Below are 16,009 nucleotides of genomic sequence, written 5' to 3'. Positions count from 1 at the left end.
GACACCTGATTAGAAGTACTAATGCCATAAAATTACCTGGGAAAGGAATACATGAGAGTTACACAGCAGGCTAACCTTCTAGGTAAAATTCAGCAGTGCTAAAACACTTTTCAGTGGAAAGTGGTTGCACTTCTTCAAGAACAGCTTACTCTAACTCACTGACAAGCCATATATGCCAAATAAATGCTAAACACTGATGCACCCACCTAAGTCTACAAGTCTGCATAGGGTAGTAGGTAGGGCTGCTTGAGTTTGGAGAAAAGTTAGAATGTGGTTATGACAAAAAAAATGACCTCTTTTTCGTAATCCTGAAAATGATGGTGGATAGCTCCCTGTCACTCTCGACCTTCACCAATAGTGAAGAGTGAACTAGTCAATGTGAGGTTACTAGGAACAGAGTGCCTATATGAGGGGGAAAAGGCTGGCAAGAAATGAACAGGAAAAAAGGAGAGTTTTGTAAAATGAAACAGCTGTGCTTAGGTGTAAGTTCAGATAGAAATCAGAAGTGAACAGCTGCATGGTTTGCCTTTAAAATGTGACAATTTGTACATACAGACTTGCAGTTTATAAAATATTTAATGAGTATGCAGACTATTAATATAGTTAATCACTGCACTCAACAACAAAGTTGGCTCAGATACCATAATTATGGCTCTCAGACAAGATTTTCATACCATGCACTTTCATCACATTCGAAAAATAAAAGCTCATACTTAAACGTGGGTCAGATGCTGCCTTTCTGCACTACTTTTGTTCATTTGATTAAGACACACCATTTCTGCTGCAAAGCATGTGCCAACAATTTACTTAAGATTATTAAAAACAGCTAAGCAGGTATACAAGATAAGGGAGGTCTGCTTGAGTATTTTTTCTTGTTACTGTTCCCATACATAATCCCATGGGACTGACCAAATTAAGGAACCACAACTAAAACAGGAAACCCACAAAAATAAATAATTGTTCAAATAATGGGTTTAACACAAAAATAATAAAAAATTACTAAAAATAAATACAATATAATTATTGACACTGGCATTCCATAGAAGTTAAAATCTTGGTTAGGGTCTTAGGATCAGTAGTCCTGACCATCCAAATCAGTCTCTGTTCAGAAGTTATCACACAGATAGACGTAAATAGCCAAAGCACTGTAATACCTGTATTAGTATAAAAACAAAACAAAAAGACAAAAAAACTGTTAATGGCAAATACAATTAATCACTTCCATTAATAAAGTATTTTAGCCTAGAATACAAGCAGGCCATTAGTGACTTCTAAGTTTCTGTGGGAAAGAATCCCTGGAGGAAGAGTGAATCGCGGATAGTGTTCTGTCACATTTGAAAAGTATTCTTGGACAGTTCAGTCTAACGGTACTATCACTATAAGATGCCTAAGAATACAATATCTTCTTGTTAGGGAGGCAAATGTTGGATATTAATCAAGATACATCAGCTTGAAGGTGAGCATGTTAAACTGCTAGGGTGTTTTTTCTCAAACAGGAAACTGCCTTCTTTACAGTAAAACAATGCTTGTTGTACGGCAGCAAACATTTTATCTATCAGACGTTGGGGAGCAGAGCTATTCTTAACAGCAGAAAAATGCTGCAGAGGTATGCCATACTCAGTTTGTGGTAGCTGTACAACATCCTGCTTTCCTAACAATGAGCATGCTGGCTACAGGACAGCCATGTGCTAAGCCAGCGGCAGTCCTCCCCATTTTGGGATAGGACTCCTTCAGAACTCAGCACAGCTCAAACATGAGTATTTATCAGGTCTCAGAGGAGTACAAAACAGCACTATTCTAGTTTTAATGATAAACGACTGTCTGGATGAAAGCATCACCTTGATATCAAGAGTGGGGAGAAGAAAATTCTAAAGATAATCATTTGTACCCAGTATAGTACTCAGTCCAGAGATTTTAATGGTAAAAGGACTAGAATATAGTGAGAAAACAAGGGTGGGGGGAGATATAACTTTGATACACAACAGAATCAGCTTAACGTCAAAGAGGTAGGTTACTACTCTCCTTCCAAAGATTCTTCCGTAATACTGTTTCTAAACCTAGAGCACAGTTCAGCAGTAAAGACCACTGTTGACAGAGTGGTGCAAATAGCTCCCGGTTAACCAGATTAAAAGCTTAAGCAAGCTCAATGTACACTGCACTAGTAATATGACAGCTGGCCACTCCACTGGTGATATGGACACACAGGTAAGCCAAGTTACTGTCACACTGCTGTGACTGTTTTAAAAGTTACGTTGATATTTGTCTTAATACTTGGAATATACATTTTCTTTTTGTTTTTCTTTTTTACCAGAATTAATTCTTAACAACAAAAGGCATCCAAAACATACATACCACACGTCTTTTTCCAGGGCTTTGACTTTGTTCTGAAGCTGTTCATTGAGTTCATGCTGCTCTTCAAGCTCCCGCTGTATTTTTTTCTTTGAAGCTTCCATTCGCTCTATCTCCTCTTCTGCTTCATCAACCTGTCTTTTCAATGCTTTTACACGCAAGCTCAGCTGCAGAGTAATGCATCAGTATTAGTACTATGGTGGCAGTTTCAGCAAACTTTTGTAATGTCTGCAGTTTCAAAGTAGTACTGTGTTCAGCCTAACAGTATGTTTTAAAATCAACCCAACATTTACCAATTCTGCAACCAATACAATTTCAAATGGATGAAAAGTTGTCCCTAGTAGGCACCTTTAGTATAATCTCCTACATATCAAACATTTCTGAATTTCTGTAAAGTAACAGCTTGTCATTGTATTATTCATTTATTTGGCACAACCAAGGTAGCAATCTGATCCTTAGGGACCCAGTTCAGCCACAGCTTAAGATATACAATAAAACAGAAAGACAAGCCTTACACAAATGTGACATTATATCACTTGATTGTTCATTACAAGAGAAGCTTGGTAAAGTTTAAAAAATGCAGTGTAAATGTATCAATTCATAGTCATTAAGTACATTACGTGCAAAAGTTTAAATAAGCACAATGCAAGTGGTTCAAAAGCACTACAGCAACAAAACATGAGAGACACAAAGCTTCAGTAGTCTGAATAAATTAAATGAACTGAATCTTTTCATTAAAACGTTAAATCTTTGTTAACAATGCACATCCAACTGCCTGCTTTCAGGAGTATGTAAATAACACATACTCTTACCTTGCTAGGCGATATGACAGACAACCCTCTTTGATGGGTCCTTAACTGGGTTTTATCCTCTCTTCCAATTTCCAGCAAGCAAAACATGGGAAAGCATTCAGATACATAACTATGATGAAATATACAGATACACAACCATGCATGTTTCCATAATATAAGGCTTTGTCTGCATACTATTAATAAGTGCCTTCCTGCAAATTCAGGAAGAACAATTACGTACTGACACTGACATTTCTAACAAGTACATCTGCCTAACAGAGAGGAATCCAATACCCAAAAACTGGTGGAGACACCTGTCCACAAGGGGGTACAGGAAGAGTAATGCTGAATCATCAGAGAGGGTCATTTTCAAGGACTAATGGATATAGTAAGCACATATCTGTTATAAACTGCATACTGAGGAGTCCTTCATGATTGGTTCTTGGTAGGGTAGAATCCCAAACTAACCACTGGGATTGCCAGGGTGAAAAGTGCCAGAAAACAACACCAACACAGAATTCCTGGAATGCTCTTTTCTGAAATGAATAATAACCCAAAATACAGTGTTTTCATAAAGATGTTAACAACTAACATGCTGGCTACCTCCTTGTTTGTGAGCAGAGGAAATAAACAAAAAATAAAGCTAAAAATCCTACAGTTACCTGTAAGGGCCATGGGAGCCAGCCAAGTCTTGGATTAGAATTATCACTGTGGAACCCTTTTCTTTTGCACAGTTCTAGTTACCAGTGCCATGTTAGCTTCTGTATTGAAGCAAAGGTATTCCTTGTCTGGCTGGTAGGGAGCAAAAGTTACTTGCTAGAGAATTTTCCAGAAGGTTAGGTTTGAAAGACAGAAGCCTGGAGATAGTTCATTCCAGATCAGTCCTTTATTCAGTGCAATTAGGAGGATTAGCACTTTCTGAGACAGTGTTCAACTGAACTGTAATTTACCATGAACAATGTAAGGTGGGCAGAAATCTTAACTAAGCCCCCTGGGTGTGCCTCAATTATGGGAAGGGCTAACGGATATATCCTTCAGGAATTAGGACTGCCCTTCATCCTTAACCCTTAAGGTGCTGGTATAATGCCTAAATTACTACAATACTAAAATAACACAAAAAGTCATGCCTTGTTTTATTAAGCTTATCAAACCTAGCAATATTTGTCATTATCGTTGCATATAAATAGCTTATAAGACTTAAGCAGTATAATATATTACTCATCTGTTTTTCAGACTGTCTGGATACCTGGGAATTATATGCATATTAAAAAACACATTCGCCAATATTTCATTTTCAATAAATCAGTAAGTTGTAAAAGCAGCATGCTTTTTTTATAAAGCTTACAGTAAACGTTAGAAAGCACTTTTGCTACCAAGGTACTTGGTAAGTTCTGCCTATCTGGATAGGAGGGTGCATTCCAAGGAATGATAGCAAACCCATCAAAATTCAAAACAGAAAGACCAAAACATTATATTTTAAGTGGTCTCTCTAGGTTTACCAAAATGTGGTCTAATGTTATACCTAGGTTGCATTTGTCATGTCCGCAAATGTACCTACCTAGCTGTGTGTTTTTCCAAGACAAAACTGAGGTCCCATGCAGGCATTGGAGCTCTCCATGGAGGTCTTATGTTTTGGCCCCTCTGAGATACTGCCTTAGCAGTGGATGAGAAAAAATAGGTGGGTCCGTATTGTAATGAGCTGAAATGGCAGAGGCATGGATCTTAATTGATGAGAAGGATAGGCCTTTGTCCAGCATCTCAGTTAGGTACTGTAAAATCCGAGGGATATTTGGTACAAGCATGTCAATTCCTTGTGCCTGGTTCCAAGCACAGAATCTCTTCCATTTTTCTGCATAAGATTTTCTGGTGCTGGGCCTCCTGGCCTCCAAAATAACATCCATAACTGCTTTAGAGAGAGGTGTGTTCTGAATGGTTACATTATCTGCCATGCAGCCAGATTTAGGGTTCTGAGTTGGGTGTGCAGGACTGATTGTTTTGTTGGGCCAGCAAATGAGGAATTTGAGGTAATTTCCAGGCTGGGCCTTGAGACTAGCACTTTAGGATTGGGTACCAGTGCTGGCGTGGCCAGTCTGGAGCAATCAGGATCACTTTTGGCTTCTCGTCTGACCTTTAGGAGTACCTTGGGGAGGAGAGGCAGAGGAGGGAAGGCATATACTGTACGGGCTTTCCAGCTGAATGAAAGGGCGTCCACTTTCCATGCTTGTTTGTGATAAGTCCGAGTGCAGAATCTCTGTAGCTGGCAGTTGAGGGGAGACAACTAGATCCATGTCTGTGCATCCCCATTTCCCTGTTATCATGCTGAAGATTTGTGAATCTAGTTTCCACTCGTGAGGATCCATGAGGTTTCTGCTTAGTTCGTCTGCCAAAGTATTTGTCTTTCCTGGCAGGAATTGTGCTTGCAGGTGTACTTGATAAGTCAATTCTGTGTTCCACAAATTCATGGCTTGTCTGCAGAGGGGGTAGGAATGTGTGCCTCCTTGCTTGTTTATGTACCACATGACTGTAGTACTGTCCGTCTTTATCAGCAGTTGTCCTGGATGAAGTAGGTCCTTGAAGGCTGTCAGGGCATTCTGTACAGCTAGCATCTCTTTTTGATTGATATGAAGATGCATTTGGCTTGTGGGTCATGTGCCCTGAATACATTTTCCTGCCATGTGTGCCCCCCAGGCATAATCTGATGCATCTGTTGTTAGTGTCTGCCTGGCTGTGGGTAAAGTGAATGGCTGTCCCTTGTTGTGGTGACAGGCCTGTGCCCACCATCGAAACTCCTGTTGCAAGCAGGGAATGAGAGTAATTAATGTTTCCAGGCTGTGGCAATGTTGAGTCCAAACACTTTTTAGATACCATTGCAGTTTCCTCATATGCAGTCTTGCATATGGAATTAGTAGAATGCAGGATGCCATGTAGCCTAGAGCCTGCAGAATTTTTCTTGCAGATAACTAGGTCTTTGTTGCCATGCTTTCGAAGTAAGAAGTCAGTTGCCTTTGTTTGTCTGGCATGAGATAAGCCATCTGGGCAGTTGTATTTAAGCTTGTACCCAGGAATATTATCTCTTGAGAGGGTATTAGCTTTACTTTGTTTAGTTTACTGTGTACCCTAGGCAAATTAGTAATCTTTTTACAAACGCCAGATGCTTTAGTAGAATGTCTTTGGTCTCTGATTGAATAAGGCAGTCGTCCAAGTAGGGATATATTTGAATTCCTCTTTGTCTGCAAAATGCAATTACTGGTGCCAGACATTTTGTGAAGACCCTGGGTGGAGTAGATAAGCCAAAGGGCAGTGCAGAGAATTGGTAGTGCATTGAGCCAGCTATGAATCTGAGGTATCTTCTGCAAGATTGTCTGATTGGGACATGCAGGTATGTCTCTGAGGTCCAAAGTTACAAGCCAAGCCTTCTTGCCCAACATGGGCAGAAGCTGCTGCAGAGTCAACATTTTGAATTTTGGAACGTCCAGAAAGGTATTTAGAACAGACAGGTCCAGAATTGGTCTCCATGCTTTGTCCTTTCTTGGTACTAAGAAAAGTCTTGAGTAAAATCCTTGTCCCTGCTCTTGTTGTGGCACTGGCTGAAGAGCCCTCATGTCCATGAGAGATGAAACTTGTTTTTGTGCCTCTGCCCATTGATTGTGTGGCAGGTCTGGCATACCTTTTGCCCTTGGAAGGGTGTGAAAGTGGAACCTGTAGCCCTGAGAGACTATATTTAAGACCCATTTTTCCTGGGTGATCATGTGCCAATTTTGTGAAAAAAGTGCTAGCTTTCCCCCTAAGGGTGCTGCCAAAAGATAAGTGCTTGGCATTGGCACAGGGAAGTCATTGGGACTGTTTCCTATAAGACTGTGATTTGTCTTCTCCGCTTTTGGAGGTAGAAGCACCCCATTGTTTGGGCCTGTATGAGCCATGGGGCTGTTGTCTGCCTCTAGGGCGTCTGTATCTGCCTCTTTGTGGCCTGTCTGACACTGGAAAGGACCAATTCTTAGAAGGCCAGTTTCTGCTAAACCTGGGTGGCTGTACCTATAAGAAATCCTTTACTGTCTGCATAGATTTACCTTTATCCTCCATTTTCTTCAACACCTCTTCTGCCTTAACACCAAACAAAGTATCACGCTGTAATGGAGCATCCAATAATTTTGCTTTAACATGATCAGGCAGATTCTGTTCCTTTAACCAAGCATGCCTTCTAATGACAGAACCTGTAACTGCGGCCCTGCAAGAGGCCTCCAGTGAATCAAAACCACATTGCAAAGTATGCTTTCCCAGTTGTTCAGCTGCATACAATAAATCCTGCATTTCCTTGTCCTCAGAACATTCAGAATTTGTCAACATTTTCTGTTTTAACAGTGACATTAAATATTGCTGATATTTAAGCATATGAAACTGATAATTTAAAGCCCTTACAGCCAAGGTAGCAGAAGTGTAAACTTTCTTCCCCCATCTGTCCAGTGCCCTTGAATCCCTATCTGAAGGGACAGGGTTTTTGTAGTAGAGGCCTTGACCCCCCCTTTGGGACCCTGAGATACAGTTTCTGGGACAGCAGCAGGGTTTTTGTATAGAAATTTATGAGAATCTGGAATCCTGTAGTATCTGTCTGGCTTTAACAGGTGCAGGAGGTAAAGAGTCGGGAGACAGTCCGGACTCTGCAAAAACATCATCTACAATGTCTAGAACAGGTGGAATAGCAAAAGGTCTGTGCTGAGGTAGTAGAAGAAAGTCTTTGAGCCTTTTCTTAGATTCTGAGTAATTTTGGCTCTCCCAGTCGAAATGCTCCCTCATGGTATGCAGGGTTTCCCCAAAGAAATAATTCTCAGGAGGAGAAGGTGAAGGAATAGATTCTTCAGCATCAGAATCCTCATAGGGAGGAATAGCATATCCCTGTTCTGAAGAGGAGTCAGAGGAAATGGAAACCTGATCAGAGGAATCATATTCAGTGTCTTGCCTAGGCCTCTTATCAGGAGGGGGATGGGAACCCCTGATCAAAGTAATTAGGTCTTCGGCCATTTTGAGCATCTGTTTCTTAGGCATGAAAGTCTGTAATGGAGAATGCTGTATATGTTTGCTTGTATTTAAAGCTGTTTTAGTCTTTGTCATGGATGCTGAAGTTGGCTTGATATAAAGCTGTGTAGGTCTGAAAACACCCTCAAAAGCCGATGCCTGCTCAACGGCTCCGGACCCATCTGAGGCATTAGTTTCTGAAGGCCCAATACCTTGAGTATCCAGAGGCCTAGTTGTCTCCACGTGGGAGTCGTCGGCGGCTTGTGGCTCTAAGGTAGCGGGTGTCAGGGGCTGCGAAAGCACCTCACTGAGAACCGGCGACTGGCCTAAAAGAGGCTTTGTCGTCGGTTTTGGACCTCGGATGCCTGTCCTTTTCTTTTTCCTTGCGCTTTTTATGAACTCCAGTTGTCAGTTGTTCCGACAGCATTATATAGTTAAACCTACGACCAAAGTAATGAAATGTAAAATTGTACCAACGCTTAATAGTGCGTTGGTTAAATCTAGCACAAAACCGACAACTAGCAACGTCGTGGTCAGGGCCTAGGCAAGGAATACAGTAAGAATGAAAATCCTTATGAGGTATTTGCTTCCCACAAGAAATACAATTGTTAACTTTTTCTGACATCGGTCTGGAGCAAGAAAAAAGTTTCCTCAATGGGGTACTTAGCTTTATTGAAGACTTTGGATCTGAAATTCAATGTCAAAAATCTCAGGAGTCGGCCGACCAGCACTTGTGAACTGCTTTTGCTTTGGGCACCGCGCAGCAAGAAAGACAGAAGAAAATGGTGTCAGCTGCCTCTTTTATACCCCTGGCGCACTTACGTCAGGGAAGAGGCGACAGCAACCAACGCCGGACCAGGACTTCGGAATTCAGGCCGACTGCGGGTAGCCTGCCAGCAGGATAACCCCAAGTGTAATGGCTGCAACAGTGAAACACGAACATCCTCAGAGAGCGCCTGTTCATCATGATGTGACAGTATGCATTCTGGAGGTCCACCGAGCACATTCAGACACAACTCTGCAGAAAGGGCAGAATGGACTGAAGAGTGACCATCTGGAATTTCATCTTGGCAACTGACAGGTTTAGAGTTGACAAATCCAGGATGGGTCAAGTCCCCCATTTTCTTTGCCACTAAAAAGAACCTGGAATAGATGACTGATCCAGACTGGTCTGGAGGTACGGGCTGGATGACTCGGTTTTTTGAGAAGCCTGGAAATTTCTACAGCTGCCCGCTCCTGCTGCGCGGGTGGGACATCCAAGAGTTGTTTCAGATGAACTGGGGGTTGAAGAAGGGGGATAGAGTATCCTCTGAATATTAACTGCAAAACCCAACGATCGTCAGTGATAGACTCCCAGGCTGTCGGGTGCAGAGAAAGACGTCCCTTGACTGCCTCCAGAGATGAGGAGTCAGGCAACCCTTCAGGGCTGCTGCGAGGGTCTGTCCAGGAAAGAATCCCGAAACCCTTGGTTCCTCGGGCCCCCTCTGTCATGAGAGAGGTATCTATTGTATCCCCCTCTGCCTCTGGGGGAAGGCGAGTCCTGAGCATTGTGGAAAGACCCCTGAGATTTCCAGAACCGCATCTTCTTCACCCCACACTGACTCCTAGAAAAGGATCATTGTGGGGCTGAGAAGTGAATCTCAACAGCAGAGTCTTCCAGTCTTTCTTGCTCTGGACTAAAGTGTCTCAAACAGTCTTGCCAAAAAAAGTAGAACCGTCATAGGGGGTATCCGTAAATGATGCCTTGAAGAGCTCAGAGAAAGCACAAAGTCAGAGGCAGGGGTGATGCTTGACGGCTACGCCTGTTCCGGCAGCCCTAGAGGCACCCTTCGGAGTGTATGATAGGAGCCATATGGAAGTATTAGGTATTGAAGTAAGGGTGGCTATACAGGAGGAGAACACCTTTTTTTTGCCTCTGCCGACATGGACCCCAGGGCAGATTCAGTGACTTCTTTGACCATATTCCGCTGCAGTCTGATGATTTGTGCCATATAGTTCAGCGCACGTAATGCAAATGTGGCTGACGCGTAGGCTCACTTGATGGAGCTCTTTTTTGGTGGCTGCCGCAACCACCATGGCATCGACTGTGGATCCCTTCAACCAATGTTGCCTGTCCAGTGGGGCACTGAATATTTTGAACGGGCATTTGGGGATAGGCACACCCTTATCCGGTTCCTTCCATGCCCTGGATAAAATTAAATCTACAAGGGGATTCGTGGGAGGGGACACCCAGGAGGTAGAGGGTCAGGTGCCAAACACCGACTCATCCAGGTTGGGCCCTTGGGTAGACCACCCTCCTCACTGGAGCAGGATTTCCACGATGTCTCCAAAGGACATTTTCCAGGGTTGATCGGGGGAACACTCCCCTTCCTCAAAGTTGGTATCTTCCATAAGGGACTCCAGTGGGGAGTCCAAGTGCCTCCTCTTGCATGTGTGTTTCCGAGGGAGCTCCTCGGGGAGGGGTTTCTGGGGAGGACTAAGAAACCTTGAGATGGTCACAGGGGGACCTCCTGGGGCGTAGTGGTGACAGGCTGTCTCTGAGGGAGCAGGATGGCAGATTTTGGCCTAGAAAGAGAGGGAGTCAGGATGGACTCTGAGGATGACAGTGTCAAGGATCTTGAGGGAGCCAAGAGAACCCTCTCCGCCACATCGAAAGCAGAGGGCGAACAAATCCCAATAGCAAGGGTGAACAAGATCAGATCTGCCGCCCTCTGCGCTGAGGTGGAAGCCAGAGCCGAACCTCCAGGCATTGAGTCTCCGAGTAGAAGGACCGACTCCAAAAACCTCGAAGTCGATGTCATCCCCTCGGATCCAACACCGAGGCTATGGCTCCAAGAGTCAGTTGGCTCAGAAAGTGTCAGAGCCGAACCACTCAGGGCAATGGTCTGCATCAAGGTACCTGGAACCACCGGCACCAACCCCTTGTCACCAGGAAACCATGGACCCAATGACACCGAAACCAAAGGTCGGATTGGAGAAGGAGCAATGGGAAGGAAAACAGACTGCATCCTCCCAGCCCAGAGGGGGAAGGAGTAGGCAAGACTCCCATCTGAATAAACCTCAGCATCGTCTTGTCCACGGTGGCTTTAGAAAGGCGACGGTAGGACCAGATGGAAGAAGCCACCGACCTGGGCTTGGAGTGGCGCTGAGGGGAGGCAGAGAGAGAGTACCAAGCCGAGGGAACCTCTGGCTCTGGAGAAAAGCACGGATATTGGAGTCCAGGTGAGTTCCAGGTCAGATCTGGCTGACTCTTGGTTGGGGCTTGACCACAGAAGAGCAGTCGGGAGACCGATTCCTGGGCCTGTCCCATTCCTTAGCCCGGGACTTTTCCCCATCCCTGGACTTCTTCATGGGAGACTGAGTCCCAGAAACCGGGGCAGAGAAAGAAGAAGCCTTCGAAGGGAGGAGACCCTTCAGAATCAACTTTTTCCTACTGTCGATCTAGGCACGGGGGTTGTAACCCACGCAGATTGAGCAGGAGTGTGGCCATCAGAAGGGGGAAGCTTATGGCCACATTCTGTACATTTCCTAAAGCCTGGCTTATGGGGTTCGGCCATGGCTAAAGGAACAAACACACACACACAACAGGGAAAGAAAAGTGGGAAGTAGAAAGAGGAGAGAGAGATATTCTTTTTACAGAGATAGAGTAGGGAAAAGAGATAGTAAAGACACTACTTAAGAAGGAGATAGGAGAAGATTTACCCAAAAAAAGCTAACTTAGTCTAAAAGTAACTTTGAGCTGTAATCCGCGCTGCTCTCTCTCACGAACGGCAAATGAGATTTGAGGGGAGGAGGAAGACAGGGGCATTATGGGTAGGGGAGGAACTTGGATCCGATGCTGGAGTATGCGGCCAAGTTGGATCCATGCAGGATCCGGATCCCACAAGTTGAAGATCAAATGAAAACAACTTCAGATCACCACTTTTACAGGAGTTAGACCCCCTGAACCCCCACACACCTCCATATCTCTAAACTGGAATGATGCACAATCCCGTGAACCCTCCCTCCATATCTCACAATCTCTAAATATACTAATTCTGAGCATGCACAACCTTGGCTGCAAACAGTACTTCCTTAACCCACAACATCAATCTCCCCCTTTCCCCATTTTTATATGGGATTGGGGTATCACAATCTTACCATACAAGACTTGACGTGAAGTGGTCTGATTAGTCCTGTTTCAATGCAACACTGTGCACAATTATAAGATACCCCCTTTTTACAAGTTGAGTAGTGTGAATCTTACCAGACAAAAGCATATCATCTAGCCCACCTAATTCTAAAAGGCATGTTTATCCACTATTCACCTCACGATAATAGTCCTGTCCATTACTCAATACAATGCTGCATTCTGTACCCTTCAAACAAGCAATCTGAAACAAGCTCAAAAGCTATTGAAAAAGGCCTTGGAATTATCTGTTTCTCACAGATGACTTTTAGGTGTCTGCTGCCTTTTCGACAAGGCAGTGTCTCGTCTAGTTCTTTTTAAAAATATATGCCTGGAATGCAAAAAGATATGGATTTATTTCTAGAAATCTCAAACTGGAAAACAAAATTGTACAGTTTGTTACAGATTACCAAGAGATGGACAGTGCCTAAAATACAAGGCCGTAACTTGATCCAGTTCTATTTGAAGTCACAGGGCTGGAATATACTGCTGTGATAGCTAACATCAGATCAGGGAACTTACTGCTAAAAAACAATAATATAGACAAATACATTAATCAATGACTTCCAAGATTATGGAATGAGTCTTTCAGAATCAGAAGTCAACCGGTCACTAACTTCTTTCAAAAATAATGTTGATATTGTAGAGATAGTAGAAAATTAAAACACAGTTGCTAATGCATCAAAAATGGAATAAGGATACAAAAGTCTCAAAAGAGTACTCAAGCTTAGATAGTCCAGACTCGCAAGCTGCTCACAACTAGAAGCAATACATGGGAATTCCGGGGTGTTAGTCCGATGAAACCCGGAAGTATACCTTTTGCTTTATGTCAGCTTGAACCCCTACATCTCAGATTTCTCCCTTCAATTTGTGGGCAGCTTCCATGTATGCATTTTCTGCACTGCATGCTGAGTGAGTGTAGCATCCCTGCTGATGTGTTGCTTTGTTGATAGTTATCACTTAGCAGGCCATTTTGTCACCAAGATGATCACAGACTGGCAGCCCTGGATCCTAAAACACATCACAAGCTCTTCCTTCACTCTGCATACATCATCTTCACTATTTTTTCTCAACCAATTTTGAAAGATCAGTTTAACTGATTTGAGTAACAAACCTACTATGGAAATAGTCTCACCTACGAATGAAAAATAAATCTGAATTTCTTTAGGAATAAGACAGCAATAAACAGAAAGACCCCAGCTCAGAGTTTTTACTGTATCAAAACCTTAACCCTCCTCTGAAGAAGACCCATGGGATATATTCGAATGACCCGTTTGGGACATTCAAGTGTTCGGATCTGAAGTTTCTGAATGCCATCTGACTTTTTAAGGCCCTTAATGATGCAGTCAGACCTTTATAGCCCAACCTCACTAGCTGCAGACATGATGTTTCACCCCTTTTAAGGGTTTGTAATACAGTATTAAGTGGTACTGGCAAAAGTCTGGATACAATACCACCCATGAAGACCTGTCACAGCTAAATCTGAATCATGAAATGCACTACTTAAAACGAAAAATAAAGCTATAAAAGCTATAAAAATAAATACATAAATAGAAAGAGTTACAATATTATGAAATAGCAAATGCCCAGCGGTTACATACATGCCTTGACACCTTTGGAAGTGTCATGGAAATGTACCCATCTGTTTGAAATGAACAAAAGTTACCATGTGTCAGTGCACACTTTTCTGAACTTCTGCTTAAGCTGGCCAATTTCATAGAACTGTACCCGAGGCCCTGAATCAAGTGTTTGCATTTCATTAAACTTCAAGAGATATCACAGAGAATTTTCTTCCAAATCTAGCATGCACCCCACAGCAGTAAACAAATCTCATTATCCATGACTCAAACCACTCCTCTTTACATGCACATCTTGACCCCTTTTCATCACTGTAAGCTTTTAGCGAGTCAAGTGATCCAGTATCGACGGAGCTTCTGTTTCAGCTATTTGAAACTGAATCTTGCGTTGTTTATTCTTATAGTCCCAAGTTATTAATTTTTGACAAAATGGCAATAATGAATGGTCTTAGTATGCAAACAAGTTGCACGTGGAAGGACTGAAAGTTTGAGCAGCTATCACGTTTGTAAAGCTTAAACACCAGAAGTTCTTTATTTTAGACTTCGATATCTACTTGAAAAATACAGAATAACAACTTTTAAATATATACATGCTATGTTACAGACTTTTGTATATAGTTGTATGTTTTTTCTTTTTCGTTTGTTAAAAAAATTAATAAAAAGTTTATTTTAAAAAAGGAAGTTATTTTTATACCAAGTTTCCCTCTCTAGAGCCATGACTTTTTTCTCGTTTCAACACATTCTCAGTTTCATTCTAATACACTCTACTTCCATACCGAGCAGTGCCACAAAATGCATTATTTTTAAGATTATGTTGCACGTCATGCATTTATCTGGTTGAGCAGTCATTTCTTGCATTTTTACAAATTAGAAAAATAATTTCTGTCTTCAAAGATCTTACAACAGTAACCAGTGCAGGACATCTTCCTGGCTTATGATTACAGCTAAACCCAGTGCAGAAACTATTAGGCACATTTTTCATGCTTTCATAGGTAGGTAACTAGGCTATTGGCCCTAGGGCCTATATAGCCTAACCACATGGTACCCTGGCTTTTGCCACCCAAGAAAATTATTTTCCTGTGCCCTTGTCAAGCAGAGCCACAGAAGTGATCCCCGGGGTGAATTTCCTATCTCCCATCCAATCATCAAGATTTTTCTTGAAGAGTGCTAATGAGGAGCTTTGTTTGATATAGATAGGTAGTTTGTTCCAGAGTATGGGAAGTCTCTGGGACAGGAATCTATCCCTCCACCATGTTCTGTTTATTGTGGTGACAAGGTTTAGGTCCCTAGAGCATGTAGCTCGGAGGGATTGGGAATTCTTTACGTGGAACATGTCCAACAGCTCTGAGTTTGACATAGATTTGTATGTTCGGCAGAGATCGCCTCTGAGTAGGCGATATGCGACAGAGTAAAGCTGGAGTTTTTTGAGACTGTCTGCGTAGGGCATCTGTTTGAGGCCAGTAATCCTCTTTGTGAGGTATTTCTGTGGCATTTCCAGTTGTTGCAGATGTCTTGTGAGGTACATACCAAAAGGGGCGTTGTACTCTACAATGGGTCTAATGAGTGATGAGTAGAGGGGAACAATAACCTCTTTTTTTCCTGGATGAAAAACCTTTTGTGATGAGGTGTGCCACGTAGAAGGATTTCCTGACTACTATGGCAATGTGATTATCAAAGGAGAGACTACTGTCCACCTGTGTCCCAAGATCTCTTATCACACTTTCGGTGTTAAGTAGATTACCGCCTATATGGTAGTTCATGGGTACAGAGTTTTTACCAAAAGGGGTGACAATGCACTTTTTGGCATTGAGCTTGACACCAGGCATCTGTCTTAGTGAGGTCCTTTTGTAGGATGTCCACATCGTTAGGAGTTTTGATTATGGCTCCTAGTTTGCAGTCATCTGCAAACTTTTTTAGCCAAAGACCTTCTGTGTTAGCCTGTACTTCAGAGAAGTAGATACCAAACAGGAGAGGACCTAGGACTGAACCTTGTGGTACTCCACTTGTCACTGGTCTGTTAGAGTCTGCTACTTTCACAGTGTGGGTTCTGTCAGTGAGCCAGTTGGCAAACCATCTTGTGACATAGGGATTTATAACTAGTTTAGTGAGTTTAT

At 42.7% G+C, this 16,009-nt stretch overlaps 1 protein-coding gene across 2 annotated transcripts in view; it reads right to left on the bottom strand.

Annotated features, from left to right (window-relative positions):
- Positions 1-16,009, bottom strand: part of CGN (cingulin) — a 1,354,172-nt gene that overhangs the window by 18,516 nt on the left and 1,319,647 nt on the right. For both annotated transcript variants that reach the window (XM_044080636.1, XM_044080637.1), the window contains exon 20: positions 2,353-2,516. In XM_044080636.1, coding sequence (XP_043936571.1) covers positions 2,353-2,516 — 164 coding nt within the window. The remainder of the gene's footprint in view (positions 1-2,352; positions 2,517-16,009) is intronic.

The sequence above is a fragment of the Protopterus annectens genome, chromosome 8.part0 (genome assembly GCF_019279795.1).
Source record: "Protopterus annectens isolate FY-2018-M chromosome 8.part0, PAN1.0, whole genome shotgun sequence".
Taxonomy (NCBI): Eukaryota; Metazoa; Chordata; order Ceratodontiformes; family Protopteridae; genus Protopterus; species Protopterus annectens.
The sequence above is the reverse complement of the archived record's forward strand: the minus strand, read 5'-3'. Positions and strand labels throughout refer to the sequence as shown.